Source organism: Danio aesculapii, chromosome 24 (genome assembly GCF_903798145.1).
Source record: "Danio aesculapii chromosome 24, fDanAes4.1, whole genome shotgun sequence".
NCBI lineage: Eukaryota > Metazoa > Chordata > Actinopteri > Cypriniformes > Danionidae > Danio > Danio aesculapii.
In genome coordinates this window covers 9,161,865-9,180,461 of record NC_079458.1, presented here as the reverse complement: position 1 = coordinate 9,180,461, position 18,597 = coordinate 9,161,865, and the positions used below count along the sequence as shown (strand labels likewise).

Sequence of the window (18,597 nt, the reverse complement as noted above, 5' to 3'; positions counted from 1 at the left end):
TTCCATAGCTTTAAATATATATTGACAATTTGGGAATACAATAATAATACTAATAAGTAAATAAATAAAAAGTGTAAAAGCTTAAATAAAAAAAACAGAAACACAGAAAATTAAAGAAATAAAAAATAAAACAGAATTGCGGATTGGTGTTTTTATGTTTCCATAGCTATTCATATATTTAGACAATTTGGCAATATAATAATAATTAATAAATAAAAACTGATACCCAATAAACCAAGTAATTTAAAGAAATACAAAAAAAAAAAAAAAAAATGGAGACAATTTGTAAATATAAATATTTTTAAAAGAGAAAGAGTGACCAAAAAAAATCAGTTTGATGAAACATTTCTTGTCAGACCTCTTCATTATCATTTTTTATAATCCTTAAAAATGACTGAAATCAATTCTGTTGACAGAGAAGCTTTCAAAAATACCAAAATGGATTTTTCTGACATTTAAGGCTCATTTTCCACACACAGAGACTGCAAAAACCCTTCATATTTGCTCAAGGGAAATTATCCTTGAAGGAAAAACCAAGCTGTCGTGTTCGCATGATGAACTTCAAAATTAATTGTGATCTTCTTTGACTTTTAGAGGATGTGTGCAAATCAAATATAAGCGAATGTGCCAAACGCTGTGAAATGAAAAACAGCAGTTGTGACTAGCAGATGCTAAACTTGTCAAAATATTTGCTCTGCGTCTAAACAGCCAATGGAGAGCCTTGGAGCCTCTTTAAGAAGAGACGTCGCTCTTTCTTGACTGAGATTCGGGAGTCTTCTGTTGATTTCTCTCTCGATGCAGAATTCTAAAAACAAAACTGTATCGCATGCTTTCTGTGATAATCGAGATTCATTCAATCACCTTGAAAACCAAGAATATCTACTGTAAAAGTGTTTATATCTAGATAAAGATATAAATAACTTACCTTCAGTTGTCAATGTCAGACACGTGATTCTCCATCTGAAATATGAATTCAAATAAACGGTTTCAGCTCAACAGAAAATGCAAAATTCACTCGTTGATATTCATTTAGTTTTTTCCCAACTGCTTACACAAAATCTTTTCTTGTCACACGATTTCTGAAACATCTCACTCAAAATGCAAAACTACACAGCAAATCTCCAAAAGCAGAAGCTATTTCTCAGCCTTAAACTCAGTTTTCAATTGAATAAAACCCTTTTTTCAAAACACCACACAATTCTCTACCTAAAACACAAAACTAACGGGAAGCCCCTTGCTTTCCTTTTCCAAACACAACCAATCAAAACGCTATACTTATCCACCAGATCACACACTCACTCCTCACATGTGCAAACACTAATTTCATAACTGATCACTAGGCCCAAACGGAATCTGCGCGTGCAGATTTCCACAGATTTTTAGCTCATCATTGATTGTTTATTTCGTTTTGTAAATGTGTGTAAATTTATATTTAATCAGTTTTTAAATTAATTACAGTAATATTATTGACTAATATGAAATGTTCATCTGATTTATTTACAATACAGTTTGTAAAGTAATATTTTCTGTCTGTTATATAAAAAACTTGCTTTGTTTACCAAATAAAGTGGATCTAATTGGATTTTTATTGTAAAAATTAAATAAAAGTTAAAGGTATTTTTTTAAATATTATTTTAGAAATGATTAATTTCATTTATTAAGTTTTTAGTTACGATACTCCCAAATTCTGCATAAATCCGCAGATTTTTAACTAAATTCTGTGCAGAAATAGCAAAGAATGTCTGCAGATTCTGTCTGCCCTACTGATCACTAACCAATCACTGCTTTACTCTAGTATAGGACAAAGGTGATGGGGCATCGAGCTGTACTGGTCCAATAAAAACTGGTTTGCCACCCATCCACAATTTGTGGTCATGTACCTACCGCATATTCACTTTTTCTAAATCCTAAATTCCTACAGATCGCACTATTACAGTACGTCTTTTTCTTTTTCATTCTTTTCTAACCTGTTTAACACATTTTAATCTGGTTTTAACAATCTTTATTATTTGTTTTTATTTTTCTTATACTTGTCTCTTTTATTCCTGTTTATGTAAAGCACTTTGAATTGGCACTGTGTATGAAATGTGCTATAGAAATAAACTTGCCTTGCCTATAAAAAAATAAAAAGAGGAATTCTTTTAAGCCCAGGACTGTAGTGTATGATGGGCAACCCTATGCCCGCATGACGCTTCTCTACGGAATGAATGCCACCCCCCTCTCCCTCCCCCGAAAGCCCCCACACACAACTGTTCTTTACTGTTTTGTAATTTTTTAAAATATTTTTTTACATACAGTATTAAGTCTTTTTTTGTTTGCTATATACACCAATAATGTTTGGCCTAATAAATATTTTCTGTTTCTTCATTGTATTGGTGTTTACAGTGTACTGCGCAGTACCTGTTCCCCCTCTCAGCAGGTTATTGTCACTGTAGAAGATTGTATTGAATTGTAGATATCAGCCTATAAAGAGCGAAGAGCTTTAGATTTCGAACAACAGTGTTTACATGCTATATCTAAAAGTGTTATATTATGAAAGAAGTGTTTGCTATTTGATGCCAATGCTTCATTCTGACTTGTGTTTATGGCATCTTGAACGCAGTTACATTTTGAAGGAAATGTGAGGCATTTTGCATTTTGTGTGTGCAGTTTTGGGAATTGTGTGTTGAGTTTTGAAAAAAAAAAAGGGGGACACTGTTTTGAAAACGTGGGAAAGCAGTTGGAAAAAGCTAAAATATATTGAAATATTTTATTAATATAATATGATTTACGTTTTCACTTCAAATTGTTTTTTAATACTAAAAAATTCTTTAGAGTGTATTATTTACCAAAGAGTTGTAATGTAATGTAGTTTTAGAATTCCTGGATATTTAGCATAAATTCTTCTAAACTGTAAAACTTGGTAATTATTTTTCACACAAAATGTTTTTCCCACAAAATAATTCATTCATTCATTTTCTTTTTTGGCTTAGTCCCTTTATTATTCTGCCACAGCGGAATTAACTACCAACTTATCCGGCATATGTTTTACACAGCGGATGCCCATCCAACTGCAACCCATCACTGGGAAACACCCATACACTCATTTACACACATACACTACAGCCAATTTAGCTTACCCAATTCACCTACAGCGCATGTCTGTGGGGGAAACAGGAGCACCCGGAGGAGACCCACACAGGGAGAACATGCAAACTCCACACAGAAATGCCATCTGACCCAGCCGAGGCTCGAACCAGCCACCACTCCCTATTTCTTCACCTCAAACAACAGTTGGCATTCCTGTGTGGAGTTTGCATGTTTTCCCCATGATGGCGTGGGTTTCCTCCACAGTCTAAAGACATGCAGTATAGGTGAAATAAATAAACTATATTTGGTTATAGTGTATGGATGTTTCTCAGTACTAGGTTGCAGCTGGAAGGGCATCCGCTGCGTAAAACATATGCCGGAATAGTTGATGGTTCAGTTTCCTCAACTTCTCTACCGCTCTAAAACAAAAACAATCACTCCTCTAAAGAATCTTAGCTCCAGCCAATTTATATCCATCTTGTGTGAGTATCTGCCAAATGTAGTGTTGGAGGTCACGCTCCTGAAACCTGAAATACAGGAACATTCAGCCACTGGAAAGCTTTCCTGCGGGATTTTTTTTGGCCCTGACGTTTCACTCAGTTAAAGACAGGACGAGCTCATTAAAGCACAGTCTGTCCGTCTCCTCGGTGGAGAAATCTGACTCTGGCATTGGAGGTCAGCATCTCCAGAGCTTTTGATGGTTTTAATTACAGATGTGACAGGTTGGGATTTCTAAGAGCCTCTTATGCCGAGTTCAGACTGCATGATTTTCATAGTCGTGTCACATATGTTTTCACACTGCATTACTATCTGGGGTAGCGTTTTGTCACTGCTTTGTTTACACTGCAAGATGGATCACACCGCATGATGAACAAGAATCTCCAACAACTTTGTCCAAACTTTGTCTCACAACCAAACACACGCGAGAAGTGACATGGAAACGATGCAAGGTCACGTAGTTTATCTTGTGTTATTACTACATAAAGAGAAAGAAGCCTCTAGTGTGATAGAAAAATGCACATATTTGCTCACCTGGTCTTTGAAGGGAATTAGCAATTTCTCCTTCACTTGCTCAGATGACACGTCAAACAGACACAGGTGCTGCTGCCAAATTTACACTAGTTTTTCCTTCATTTCTTGGGTCCAAATAGACTGAAAATAAGTGTTAACTTCTCCCTTAACCTCCCGTTGACCCGCAGGTACCCACACTAGTGGATGCTGCTCTCTCATTGGCTGTAAGCGATCGCTGATGTTATCGCAATCAGAACTCATTTCACATGGCATGATTTAAATCGCTGACAGATCCAGATATTTAGCACACCAAATATCTCACGGGTGTCGGCGACACATCAACGATTCTCTCAGATCTCGTCTTTGATAATTCACACGGTGTGATTGTCATTCACGTGAACTACCACAGATTTGCCTGTGATTTCAGGCATTTGTCTGCGATTTCTCCAAACCGGTGAGTCAAAATCAGGGCTAAAATCATGCAGTCTGAACTCACTATTAGCTTCTCATGTCCACAGACACACTGCACAAAAATGCTTTTCCTACTAGTTATATTGTTTCTAGCATGTTTTCAATATTATTAATATTTTGAAATAAGAAGAATATAACAGTTGAAGTCAGAATTAGTAACCCCCCTGAATTATTAGAGCCTTGTATATTTTGTTCCCCAACTTTGAAGAGATTTTTTCAACACATTTCTAAACATATTAGTTTTAATAACTCATTTCTAATAACTGATTTATTTTATCTTTGCCATGATGACAGTACATAATATTTTACTAGATATTTTTCAAGACACTTCTATACAGCTTAAAGTGACATTTAAAGGCTTAACTAGGTCAATTAGGTAAGTTTGGGTAATTAGGCAAATCAGTGTATAACAGTGTTGTGTAGACAACTGAAAAAAAATATTGCTTATGGGGGCTAATCATTTTGACAAAATGATTTAAAAAACAAATAAGACTTTCTCCAGAAGAAAAAAATGTTATAGGAAACACTGTGAAAACTACCTTGCTCTGTTAAACATCATTTGGGAAATATTTGGAAAGATAAAAAAATAATCATTTTGACTTCAACTGTTTCTTGAGTTTTTGAATTCTTTGATACACTGTACATTTAGCATAAAAATATAGTTTTCTCCCTTCAATTTCTTTAATAAATAATTTATATTTTTAAAATAAATTATTTTCTTTTTTTGCCCCAAAACTGAAATATACTTAAATATTTAACTTAAATGTTTACAATAAAATACTCCAAAAGGAATAGATAAAATTCAAGATTTTCATAGACATTTCAAGACATTTCATAATATTAATAATATTGAATTTTAATATTGCTTTTTAATATTTTTGTTGAACTCCTTGTTGAATAATACACTCTAAAGGATTTTTGATTCTTGGATATGCTGTATATTTAGCATTAGAATTTTTTTCACCCCCCCAAAAAAATGTTATTCCTTTCCCCCCAAAATGTTTATTCCCACAAAATTTGTTTAAAATATTTCAATATTTACAACTAAATATAATTTAATTACACAACCCCCCTTGTCCACAGCCACACTGCAAAAACAATGATTTTCCTACTTAGAGTTTGTCTTGTTTATAGTCCATACATCTAAAAATTCTAAAGTGAAAATTGTTTCATTTATTAATTTTCAACCTATTTTCCGGGGCCGGGTCGCGGGGGCAGAAGTCTTAGGAGAGAACCTCAGACTTCTCTCTCCCCACACACATCCTCCAGCTCCTCCGGGGGGATCCCGAGGCGCTCCCGGGCCAGCCGAGAGACATAGTCCCTCCAGCGTGTCCTGGGTCTTCCCCGAGGTCTCCTCCCAGTGTGACATGCTTGGAACACCTCCCTAGGTAGGCGTCCACAGATGCCCGAGGCACCTCAGCTGACTTCTCGCGATGTGGAGGAGCAGCGGCTCTACTCTGAGCTCCTCCCGGGTGACAGAGCTCCTCACCCTGTCTATATTGTTTTGTTTTCCAAATAAGGCAAAATTAAGTGAGTTGTTCCTTAAAACAAGCAAAATAATCTGTCATGAAATTAAATAAACTCATTTCAAAGTGAAAACAAGATTAAGCTTGTTTTAAGGAACGTTTTTTTTTTGTTTAAAGGTTTGTTTCTGAAAACAAGAGCAAATATTTTACTTGTCTAGAAAATGTTTCTTCATTTAAGATTTTTTAAGATATTTGGACTAAAAACAAGACAAAAACTGGTAACACTTTAAAATGATGGTCCATTTACTTAATGTATTGGCTAACACGAACACACAATTGGTAATACATTTATTACTGTACTTCTTCATCTTTGTTAACGTTAGTTAATGTTATTCAAGTTAAATAATGTTGTTAGCTCACAGTGCTTTAACTAATGTTCACAAGCAAACCTTTGGATTTTAATAATGCTTTAGTTAATATTGAACTATGATTAATTAAGGCTTTAATTAATACATTAGCTAACATCATCTACTGAAACCTTATTGTAAAGTGTTAGCTAAAAACTCAAAGTAAGAAATGCATTTATTTTGCAGTGCATGAATAAGTGTGCAGATAGATCATACCAGATCAGTGCTGCCCTCTTCATCGTAGTCATCCTCTCCTCCATCCGTCATTTCTCCAGCCTCGGCGTCCAGCGCTCCTTCTCCTCCCTCTTCTCCAGAGTTTTCTGCTGTTTCTGATATTGAGCCCTCGTGCAGAGAGTCGCAGTTATCCTCGTATTTCCTATGAGGCTCTGAGACAATGGGATATATGCCGCCATTTATATTCATAAATATAATACAATATAGAATTTTTTTCTCCAATGTTTTTTTAACACAAAGATGTTTTTTTGTTTTTTTGTTTCGGTCCAAAAATACTTTCCCAGCAATGCAGTTTCCAATTCCCAAGTCACACTCCAGCATATTATTTCACACTATTTTTTATTTTCACAATTTTTCTATTTTGTACACTCATGAGCATGAATAAACTATTTTATATTGCCAAAATCAGTTTTACCACTCCAAAATATTTTTTATACTTCTAAATCTATTTTTCCTGTAAACATTTTTCACCCAAAAAAATGATGCATTCAACTTTATTTTCTGTAGAATTAAAAAAAAAAAATAATAATCTGGTAAAAGTCTTTGTTTTATTTCAGCTAAAATAAAAGCAGTTTTTAATTTTCTGAACCCATTTTAAGGTCAATATTATTAGCCCCTTTAAGCTATACATTTTTTAGATAGACTACAGAGCAAACCATCGCTATACATCAACTTGCCTAATTGCCCTAACCTGCCTAGTTAACCTAGTTAAGCCTTTAAATATCACTTTAAGCTGTATAGAAGTGTCTAGTAGATATCTAGTCAAATATTATTTACTGTCATCATGTCAAAGATAAAATAAATCAGTTATTAGAAATTAGTTATTAAAACTATTATGTTTAGAAATGTGTTGAAATTTTTTTTTCTCTCCGTTAAACAGAAATTGGAAAAAAAAAAAATAAACAGGGGGCTAATAATTCAGGGGGGCTAATAATAATAAACACACTACGGACAATTTAGCCTACCCAATTCACCTGTACGGCATATCTTTGGACTGTGTATATATATATATATATATATATATATCTCCATTTTTTCCCTTCAAAAAAGTATTCATTATGATTTGCATTGTTTTTACTGACATTAAGCTTATTTTTCAACCAAAATTTTCTTTAACCCTTTATGTTCACAAATATTAGTAATAATAGAGAACACTCACAATGTTTTTCAAATTGACTCTTTTTCTTGATGATTTGTTTTACTAATGTCTTTTAACCCACATATTTTTCAGCTTTTTAAATAAGCTCAATTGTTTTTTAAACCCAAACCCCCTGCCAAAAATGGAATGTTTTCCCCCAATTTTTGCTCCTTCAAAAAAAAAATTCTCTCACCTAATTGTTTAAAACACATTTTTTCTGGAGTTTTATCCTGCATATTTTCTTTTGTTCTAAAATAGATTTTTTTAACTGCAAAACGATCTCATTCTTTTTCCTTAATGCCCTTTTTCTTTTTCCCATGCCCCAATTTGTTTTAATTCTACCGCAAAATACTTTCTTTTCTTGTCAATCTAAACACATTCTTTCCCCTCAAGGAATTAGGAAAAGTTGGACTGATTGTATGCAAAAATATAAATAAAAATTCCTTTTATGCACAAAGTACATATACTGTAATAGTAAAGTCTTTTTTAATGCCAACAATTTAGAAGCTTTTGAATATAGATATCAAATATGAATCCTTGCTCAAGATTCAAGACAGTCGCACGGCTTTGTAATGACATGAGGGTCAATATATGATGTAAGAAGTGTAATTTCTGTTTATAATGTTTTAATGAAATATCTGAATCGGTGTGCCTCAAGCATACCCAACAGAGGTAAAGTTTACCGTTCTGCCATTCCTCATTGAGTCTACAAGATGAAAACACTGCCCTCATCTGCTGTCCAGCAAAGCCAAATGGGATTTGCTATAGTAAAACAGCACAAGATTGCCTTTATAAAACTCATGACAAATTGTCTGCCGTCTCCCGTTCTGTCACAGAGATGAATAATGTACACACAACCCCAATACCGTCTCCTGAACAGCTGCTGTTTGCTGGACTGGCTTTTATTTCTGTTTTCTGTGTCTGTCTTACTAATACATATACCGATATTCAATATATCATGATAATAAACATGCATAATACTGATATCATGGACACTTCGAAATACTGTGAATAATGTTTTAATATTCAAATTTTTGAGAATATTGTTTGCATTATGAATCATTTGAATTAATTTTTGGATTAGTGGTTCATAGCAGCACCAAATTTGTAAATATTTAATAGGACATTCATTTTTAGACATGAACAATTTCACATGTTAATATTGCCTGAGACAATAAAAATTCAGGGACTATTTATTATAGGTCTTTTGTGTGTTACTTCTGTACATTAAGGCCAGCTGATTTAAATGTTATCAGTGGTTTTCAACTGATAGAGCCTTCTGCGCCTACTGGTAGGCTCAGAACGTTGTTATCATCCATCCACATGGTTAATCAGCTATAGATCACACATGGCCGCGGCCAAAAGTTAACGAGAATTATTTATACTATTTATTACATTTCCCATTAATTGTATTTTATTAACGTCTACCCCAACCCTAAACTCAACTGTCACAGTAATGTAAAAACAGATCTGGAGTGTTCTCTATTAGTCTAGCTGATTAACCACAAGAATTATTTATATTATTTATTACATTTCCCATTTACTGGATTTTATTAACATCTATCTGTTCCACAACCCTAAACCCAACCGTCACAGTAATGTAAAAACAGATCTGGATCTGGAGTGTTCTCTATTAGTCTAGCTAATTAACCACTAGAATTATTTATATTATTTATTAAATTTCCCATTTACTGGATTTTATTAACATCTATCTCTACTACAACCCTAAACCCAACCGTCACAGTAATGTAAAAGCAGATCTGAATCTGGAGTCTTCTCTATTACTATAGCTGGTTAACCATGTGGATGGATGATAACAACCTTCTAAACAAACTAGTAGGTGCAGAAGGCCCCTACTGGCCCATATATATCAGCTGATAACCACTGATAATGCCCATTCAATCGAGTGGTAATGCTCTATTTGTTAAGTTCATTTTACTTAAGTATGACAACTACAAAAACAATTATTAAGTTTTAGGTGAAATTAACACATTAGTTAATGCCCAATAACACATTAAATTGTTTTTTAAAATGAATAATTTGTTAATATTAAAATTCAGTTGTGTTTCTCACTGTTGATTTTCATCCATCAATTAACGTTTACTAATGAGACTTAATTGTAAAGTGTTAACTATTGCATTTTTAGCATTCCTTTGCTGTTTCATTTAGTTGAACTATTTGTTTACTATGAACATGTACAATTGAGGGCAAAAGTTATTATTCCTCCTGTCCAATATTTTTTCTTTGTGATGACAAGTGATGTTTGACAGAGCAAGGAATTTTTCACAGTATTTCCAATAATATATATATTTTTTTATTTTTTTTGTTTTGTTTTTATTTTTTATTTTGACCAGAACAGAAGCAGTATTACATGTTTTTAAAACCATTTTAAGGTCAATATTATAAGCCCCCTTAAACAATATTTTTTGTTAATAATTTTTGTTATACAATGACTTGCCTAATAACCCTAACCTGCCTAGTTAACCTTGTTAAGCCTCGAAATGTCACTAAGCTGAATATTAGTATGTTGAAAAATATTTAGTAAAATTATATTTACTGTCATCATGGCAAAGATCAAAGAAATCAGTTATTAGAAATGAGTTATTAAAACTATTATGTTTAGAAATGTGTTCAGAAAAAAAAATCTCTGTCAAACAGAAATTGGGGAATAACATAAAATAATTCAAGTTTAACAGGTAGGCTTATAATATTATTCAAAAACAATACACTAAGTACTTTACATCAATATACCTGTTAAATATACCTGTTAATAGCTTTAGGTTCTTCAGCTCAGGTCAATATGGTGAATAAAAGTGATAAAAGCTTCAGCAATTAATCACAACAAGAAATCATGTTAACAGCAAAAAGCTTAGTCTCACCGCATTCAGATCTCTGCTGCTTCTCGATCTTCTCCAAGCGGCCCAGAAGAGAGTCGATCTTCATCTTGATCTGCGTCAGCTCACGTTTGATGGTCTGCAGTTGATCTGACTTCACTGCAATAAACACACACACACGCACATTAGATAAGCTGACGGTTTGTCCATGCTCAGTGTGTATTTATATAATCTCATATACAAGTAGGCTATGATATTAAAAAATCTGACATTGTGATAATTTGTTTTCATATATATATATATATATATATATATATATATATATATATATATATATATATATATATATATATATATATATATATATATATATATATATATATATATATATATACACACACACACACACACACACACACACACACACACACACACACACACAGGGGCAGATTGGCCATCTGGCATCTTAATATGCATTGTTTTTACATGCAGGCAGCTTTTATCTCTTGCAAGATCTGAATATGATGATGATGATAATAATAGTAATAAAAATAATAATTAATATTATTACTATAAGAATAATAATTAAATGTTAAGCATTTGGCCCAATCGGCGATGGCCGGCAGGTTTTGAGAGGGGCTGACCCAATCAGGGGTTTCATGAAAGTAATCAAAATCTGCCAAGAATGTCAAACAAACAGTAAGTGCAACAAAAACTAATTGTCAGAAAATGGACCGTAAAAAAAGGAAAGGCTGTGCTCCAAGAAAGCAAAAGAAAGGGCTCTAAAATCAGACACTACCCAATGCATAAAATTAACTGAAATATTCTTGAAAGGTTTAAATTCGGCTGCTGCATCGGAGGACAGTAGCGCGGTAGAGGAGGTAGGAAGAAAACAAAAAATAAACTTCTAAATCATTATACAAAAATACACTAAGTAATATTGACACCATTCACACTACAGCTGACAGTTTTTGACAGCACACTGTGCTTAATAGTAAAAATAGCGAACTCCAGTACATTTTAAAATGTCATTATCGGCAGATAGCGTGGGATTTCATACATAGCTAGTCTTTAAAGTAATACATTAAATACATGAATAGGTTACAGTATGTATTTAATCCTTAGCAGCGCAGAGAATGACAACGGGTTGTTTTTGTTCCAGTCACATACCTTAAATGTTTAAATATCTATTACATAGGGTACTGCTTATATTATTTCATCATCTGTACACCAATATAAGTAGTGAATGTGTGTGTCTGTGGGTGGGGCTGTGTGGTAATGTGGGCTGGTGTGGCTACAGTGCCAGGGCTGAATTAATATATATATATATATATATATATATATATATATATATATATATATATATATATATATATATATATATATATATATATATATATATATATATATATAAATATATATAAATACTCACTCACTGAATCACACACTGAATCACTCCCTCAATAATTAACTCACTCATTTAAATAGTATTTTTGTAGCAATAGATCTGGTCTGCAAACATGTCAGTTCTAGTCCAGTGCCAGAAAATGACCCAGTCTATTTACAGCCCTACATGCTCACTGTGCTGATGAGCGAGACACTGAACCTCTGCTCACCCTGAAAGGCTCTCTCCACAATTAATGCACCACGTCAGATGCAATGAAAAGCCTCTGCTCAGTGCCTGCTAGCGTAATTCATGCTGCTAATTTCTGTAAACATGGAGCGCTTTAAATATTTTTTTCCCGTCTGACAGCTGTCAGATTAATCTCTCTCAGATGAGCACACCACTGAACGCACACTGCATCTAACAAACACACATTCTCTGGGCAAACCACAATGACCTTGGTGCTAAATGAAAATCCATAGGCTGGAAAAATGGACAAATAATGCAGGAGCCGTTCAAAACATGGAAGTATTTCAAAGCTCTTTAGTCCAAGCGATATATTTTTGCAATGTCCTGTTGTCATGTGGTTTCAGATCAGGCCAAAACTTCATTACCAGAAGGAGAATTTATGCATTTACATCTGTACGCCAGCAGTTGACATCTTTCTAAATGAGTTAAAGAATCATTTATTCAAATGATTCATTCAAAACTGATGATTCTTTCACAAACTAAACAACTTTCTTTAATAATGCATCTGCAAATCATTCAAATGATACAAAAAAACAAACGCTTTGAGGAGCAAAACAAGTTCTCTTCATGAGTGAGCCATTGTTAAATTATCCAATTAACAATATTGAGCGGCATGGTGGCACAGTAGGTAGAGCTGTCACCTCACAGCAAGAAGGTTGCTGATTCAAGCCCTGGCATTTCTCCCCGTGTTGGTGTGGGTTTTCTCCGGGTGCTCCGGTTTCCCCCACAAGTCCAAAGACATGCGTTATAGGTGAATTGAAGAAACTAAATTGTCCATAATGTATGTGTGTATGTCCTGGTCCTGCAGCTTGGGGGTTGAGCGTTGGGCTAACAACTCGCCTCATAAAAACTAGATGTTACGAATATCAACTTCGATATAAACAGCCCTGGTAATTAACAATGTTTATTTATTCACAAACAAAGCCATCTATAGTATTTGTTTAGTGATCCATTCCACAGATTAAGTTAATTAATAATTAATCCAGGAACAGTCAAGCAATTCAGATGGCTCTCTATTAGGAAGCACTTATTTAAATGATTAATTCAAAAACAAATTTATTCAGAAAGTTTAAATACACAAGTTTAAATAAAGAATTAAAAAAAAAAAAAATATATATATATATAAATTCCCCATGCCCCCACCGCTCTAATTATCAATATTATTATTATTATTATACTATTACAATGTACTTGGACAAAATTATGCACATTTAAGGAAAAAAACATGGATGTGCATAGTAAACATCAGCTCTCATGTATTCTATAAATGTATGCTAATAATTCTGACCTCATATATATATATATATATATATATATATATATATATATATATAAACACAGTTGAGGTCAGAATTATTAGCCCCCCTGTTTATGTCTGTTTAATGGTGAGAAGATTTTTTTTCTAAACATAATAAAGATTTTATTTCTAAACATAATAGTTTTAATAACTCATTTCTAATAACTGATTATTTTTATCTTTGCCATGATGAAAGAAAATCATATTTGACTAGAAGGGGTTAATAATTTTGTCCCTAAAATGGTTTTTAAAAAATTAGAAGCTGCTTTTATTCTAGCCGAAATAAAACAAATAAGACTTTCTTCAGAAGAAAAAACATTATCAGATATACTGTGAAAATTTTCTTGCTCTGTTGAACATTAGGGCTGGATGATATTAAAAGTTTTTACATTTTCTCTGCAATATAACTTCACCAGATGACTTAAATAGCTCTATTCGCAAAGTCATTACTTGGAATGATTTTGTAGGGGAGTGAAATATAAATATATTTTATGTAATTTATTATATACATGAACTACAGTCATAAATAATCACAATTGAGCAAACATTAAAGTGAAATAAACTGTGCTTTATGGTTTTCTAGAGAGAGCAACAATATTCAGGTACACATTTCATTGAATAATTAAATGTAAAATAGCACTGTAGTGTTCATCATATTAATAATTCATTACAATGATTCTTTATTAAACTTCTTATTGCACTACTAAAATACTTTATACTCTCTTCAAATGCTCACACAGTCACAGGCCCTAAAAACACACGGAGATGATAAACTTTCACTCTATAATGGTTCAATCCTGTAGTGTCTCCACAAATCTCTTATGTTTTGACTTGTGGTTTGTGGTCATCTATAATCCTAACTCAACATTGCATGTCTTGCGATGTGACTATTGCAAACACACACATTGCGTTAACGATGCTCAAACGATATATTGTTCAGCCCTAAAATATATGATGAATTACTCAAATACTAAAAAACAGACTCACTGAAAAAAAATGTTGCATGCAAAACTGTTGCAAACAGTTCATTTGTGTTAAATTTAAACAAACAAATTAAATTGAGCAATGTTCAACTTCATTTGTTTAAATTCAGCCCAAATAAATAGTTGACAACCACTTAACGTAAAAAAATTGAGTAAATCCAAAGATTCATCTTTGAATAATTTTTTTCAGTGCTTGGCTTATATAGGGCCAGACGGAATCTGTGAAAGTTTTTTGCTATTCTGCGGAGAGTTTTGGTAAAAATCTGCAGATTTCTACGGATTTATTTTGGGTGTATCAATACTAAAACCTTAATATGTGAAATAAAAATAATGTCTTTTTAACTTTTATTTAAAGTTTAAAATGCAAATCAAATTAGATTCACTTTTTTTGGTAAACAAAGCAAGTCTCTCATATAATATATCTACTAAAAGACAGAAAATATTACTGTACAAACTGCATTGTACATAAATCAGATAAACATTTTCATATTAGTCAATATTACTGTAATTAACTTAAAAACTGAATAAATATACATTTACACACATTTAGTAAATAAACAGAATTAATGATGGGCTAAAAATCGGCGGAAATCTGAGAAAAATCTGCAGAAATTCTGCGCACGCAGATTCGGTGTAGGCCTACTTACAGTATGAGTGAATAAATACACTGAATGCAATTCTTTCAAAAATCCCATCTGACTCAAAAATGCAGCAAATGAAAAGACTCAATAATTTACAAAACACTGAATCATTCAGAAACTGAAACTATTTCCCTCGACCAAATGCAAAAACTGACAAAAACCAAGTTGATTCTGAAAAGTTACTGCAATGAAAAGTTGCAAAATGCTGAAAATGTAGCGCAGACAACCAGAAAGCTATGAAAACCCTACGGAACAACCTCATGACACAGAAAGACCTGTTTCTTCACGATAATTGGAGCTCCAGGACACGTATAAATGCTTTGTTGAAAAATTCATTAGCCTGTGTTCTCCAGTATTTTCCAAGCCGCTGATAGCTGAAGCTTGTCGTTTTGCTGTCACCGCCTTCAGCTCTGATAACACAGCGTGACCCAGCACTGCTGTCAAAGCGCTGCCAGCTTTTCCACTACCGCACAAAATGGTGTCACCTGCCATCAGACGCCCGAGGCAGAAAGCTCTGCATGTGTAGGTGTTTAGTTGACGGAGCGTCGTATCTACTGAAATTCAATGCAAGCGTTTCAATTGCGCTAAAGCTCCACATTCAACACATGTTCAAAAATCGGCTGCGAATGAGAGTTTTAATCTGCAGAATCTATGAAACACAAGATAGCTGAGCATCACTGACAGCAAACGTAATGTTTCATCGCTTGCTTTAAGCTGTTTACTATACAAATTGTTTAGATGGCATGCAGTACATGAACTGCAGCGGATAATGATGCAAAACCACGATTATTAATTTCTACGATTAAGGTTTTGGATTAAATGTAAAGGAATGTCAAGGAGTGATAACAGTATTTTTTGTAAATTTTTGTTCTTTATACCATTTCAATTTCATTAAAATGTAGATGCTGGGAAAACAAGTGATCAATAAAACAACTTATATCAACTATAAACAAGGCAGATTTTACCCCAAAAATTTAAATATTATGAGATCTTGATAAAAAATAAAATATATATAAACAATTTACTCAAGCACATTAGAACTTTAGTGTCATTGGAGTGTCATACAATGGAATTAGTTTGGTGGCTCGTATATGCAGCAATAAGAAATATAGAACAAATAAAGAAAGAAAAATTCTTAAGGAGAAATTGAGAATTTGCTAATTTTCTGTTATTTTCTGCTATTATTTCCCACAATTCCCAGTATAACAAAGTAACTCAAAGGTGCAGTATGTAAGTTTGATAGTCGTGTTGTAAATAAAAGCAACGACACACGAAAGAAGGAATATTTTCCATATTAAAAGGCATTTTTGTCCAACCAACACCTGAAGTTTATATTTTAGAAATGGCTTCTAAATCTTGCAGCTGAACAACAGGATAAACTGACAACTCAGTTACACCTCATGCGCTTTATTCAGTGTTAAATGCTAATAATTTGAGTTTGAATGCCATTTTGCATGATATTTACTGCCATACTACTGAAAGCAGCAGCAGACAGTTCACCTAAGATCTTGAAAATAATTGTGACTCAGTGCAAGACAACAAATATCAGTAATTCGGCATCTACATTTAACAATATTCCGTGCTTCTGAATGGCTGTATTTAAATTTCTGTTGTGTTTCGTCTGCCAATTGCTTAATCACTGCAAATCTTGTCACGTAGCGTGTTGTAGGACACAGGGTTACAATGTAACCTGCGCACCTAATGTTTACGTTCATAATATTTACTGTATTTATATTTATATTATTTGCTAATTAATAACCACCTCAAGTGGAACTCGGAATCTGATTTTGGACTTTGCTACAGTCCATCGGAGGTCGTATTTCGGTCACAGGCACATACTTTCACGGACAGAGCCTTTCCGACTGAATGAATGAAACACGCGGTTTTCCACCAAGGCAACCCGGGGTGCTGAACTATAATTGGCAGATTAAAAGAACAAAGACAGATGTTCCAGCACAGAAAACATTTTTTAAAGCATCTGACTTCAGCATTGTTTTTCAGATAAACAAGAATGTTCAGTGACAGACGAGTCTTCGCATTGATGCCGTAGGCCAGCCTGAATGCCTGCCGGTGACCTACTCACAGCTGCAGCTTCTCCACAATGGACGTCCAGCATTTTCCAGCCTACAAAGGCTAGACTGCAGCTCTGCACAAGAACTTTGGCCAGAGGAGAAATGGTCGTGCCCAACTGAACCTGGTTTCTCTAAAAGGTTTTTTCCATCACTTTCGTCAATTGGTGAAGTTGTGTTCCTTGCCGCTGTCATCACTGTATTGCTTGGTTTTAGGACTTGTAGAGCTGCGCATCAATGGATTTGCAGTGTTCGGACTTTTAGCAGTGAAAATAAAACCACACTGAACTGAACTAAACTGAACTTCAACTGGACTGACTTTAAAGTATATATATATATATGTATATGTATATATATATATATATATATATATATATATATATATATATATATATATATATATATATGTATATGTATATATATATATATATATATATATATATATATGTATATGTATATATGTATATATATATATATATATATATATATATATATATATGTATGTATATATGTATATATATATATATATATATATATATATATATGTATGTATATATGTATATATATATATATATATATATATATATATATATATATATATATATATATATATATATATATATATATATATTTTTTTTTTTTGCAATTCCTCTTTTGAACTGAAATCTATAAGGGAATTACCAACCTACGTCACACATGATGTCACACGGGTTTAACTGCGCATACCGGTTGAAAAATATACCGGTTGTAATAGCAAACATGTCATGTTGCGCGGTAGGATGCCAAATTCGAATTTTACCGTACACCACACTACTTTGAATGCCAACCGCAGACGTCTTTAGCTAACAGCCATAAGAAGAGCAGAATGAAGGGATGACCTAATTAAAAATGCTAGACTCTGTAGTTTTCATTTCATATCAAGTAAGTTCACGTTATGCTGAATCATACACATTACTCGTTTTTGATTGCAGCAATGATTTTAGCATCAACAGTTAAATATGGTTAATTAAACTGCAGACACTGAATGCTTAGAATGAAATGTAAAACTCTAAGTTAAAATACCCTGCCGTACAGGTGCAGTTTTCTGTCAGAATGCAGTAGTTTTGCTTGATGATTACCCTGGCCTTGTACACTTCTGTCTGCTTTCCTTGTCTTTGGCTAGGCAGAACCTCGGTTTTTAGCACTACATAGTTTTGAATCTGGTAATCATGGAACTTTATTTCTTGCACATGACCACACAGAACAAAATTGCTGGCATCCAAATACTTGTAAGTCTTTAACTTCTCTCTTGTAAAATCACTTGGAGTTTCAATGAGATGCGGGCTGGATGCTTGGCCATTTCAT

At 33.4% G+C, this 18,597-nt stretch overlaps 1 protein-coding gene across 5 annotated transcripts in view; it reads right to left on the bottom strand.

The window, feature by feature from the left end:
• Nucleotides 1–330: 330 nt before the first annotated feature.
• LOC130218251 (RNA-binding Raly-like protein) overlaps nucleotides 331–18,597 on the bottom strand; it is a 285,849-nt gene continuing 267,582 nt past the window's right edge. For 4 of the 5 annotated variants that reach the window (XM_056450394.1, XM_056450392.1, XM_056450393.1 and 1 more), the window contains 3 exons: nucleotides 10,676–10,789; nucleotides 6,641–6,810; nucleotides 2,401–2,463 (listed from right to left, as the gene is read on the bottom strand). In XM_056450394.1, the coding sequence (XP_056306369.1) occupies nucleotides 2,413–2,463; nucleotides 6,641–6,810; nucleotides 10,676–10,789 (335 nt within the window). In that variant the 3' untranslated portion in view covers nucleotides 2,401–2,412. Of the gene's footprint in view, nucleotides 818–925; nucleotides 961–2,400; nucleotides 2,464–6,640; nucleotides 6,811–10,675; nucleotides 10,790–18,597 lie in introns of those variants that run through there. The other variant, XM_056450391.1, reaches the window with a different exon arrangement.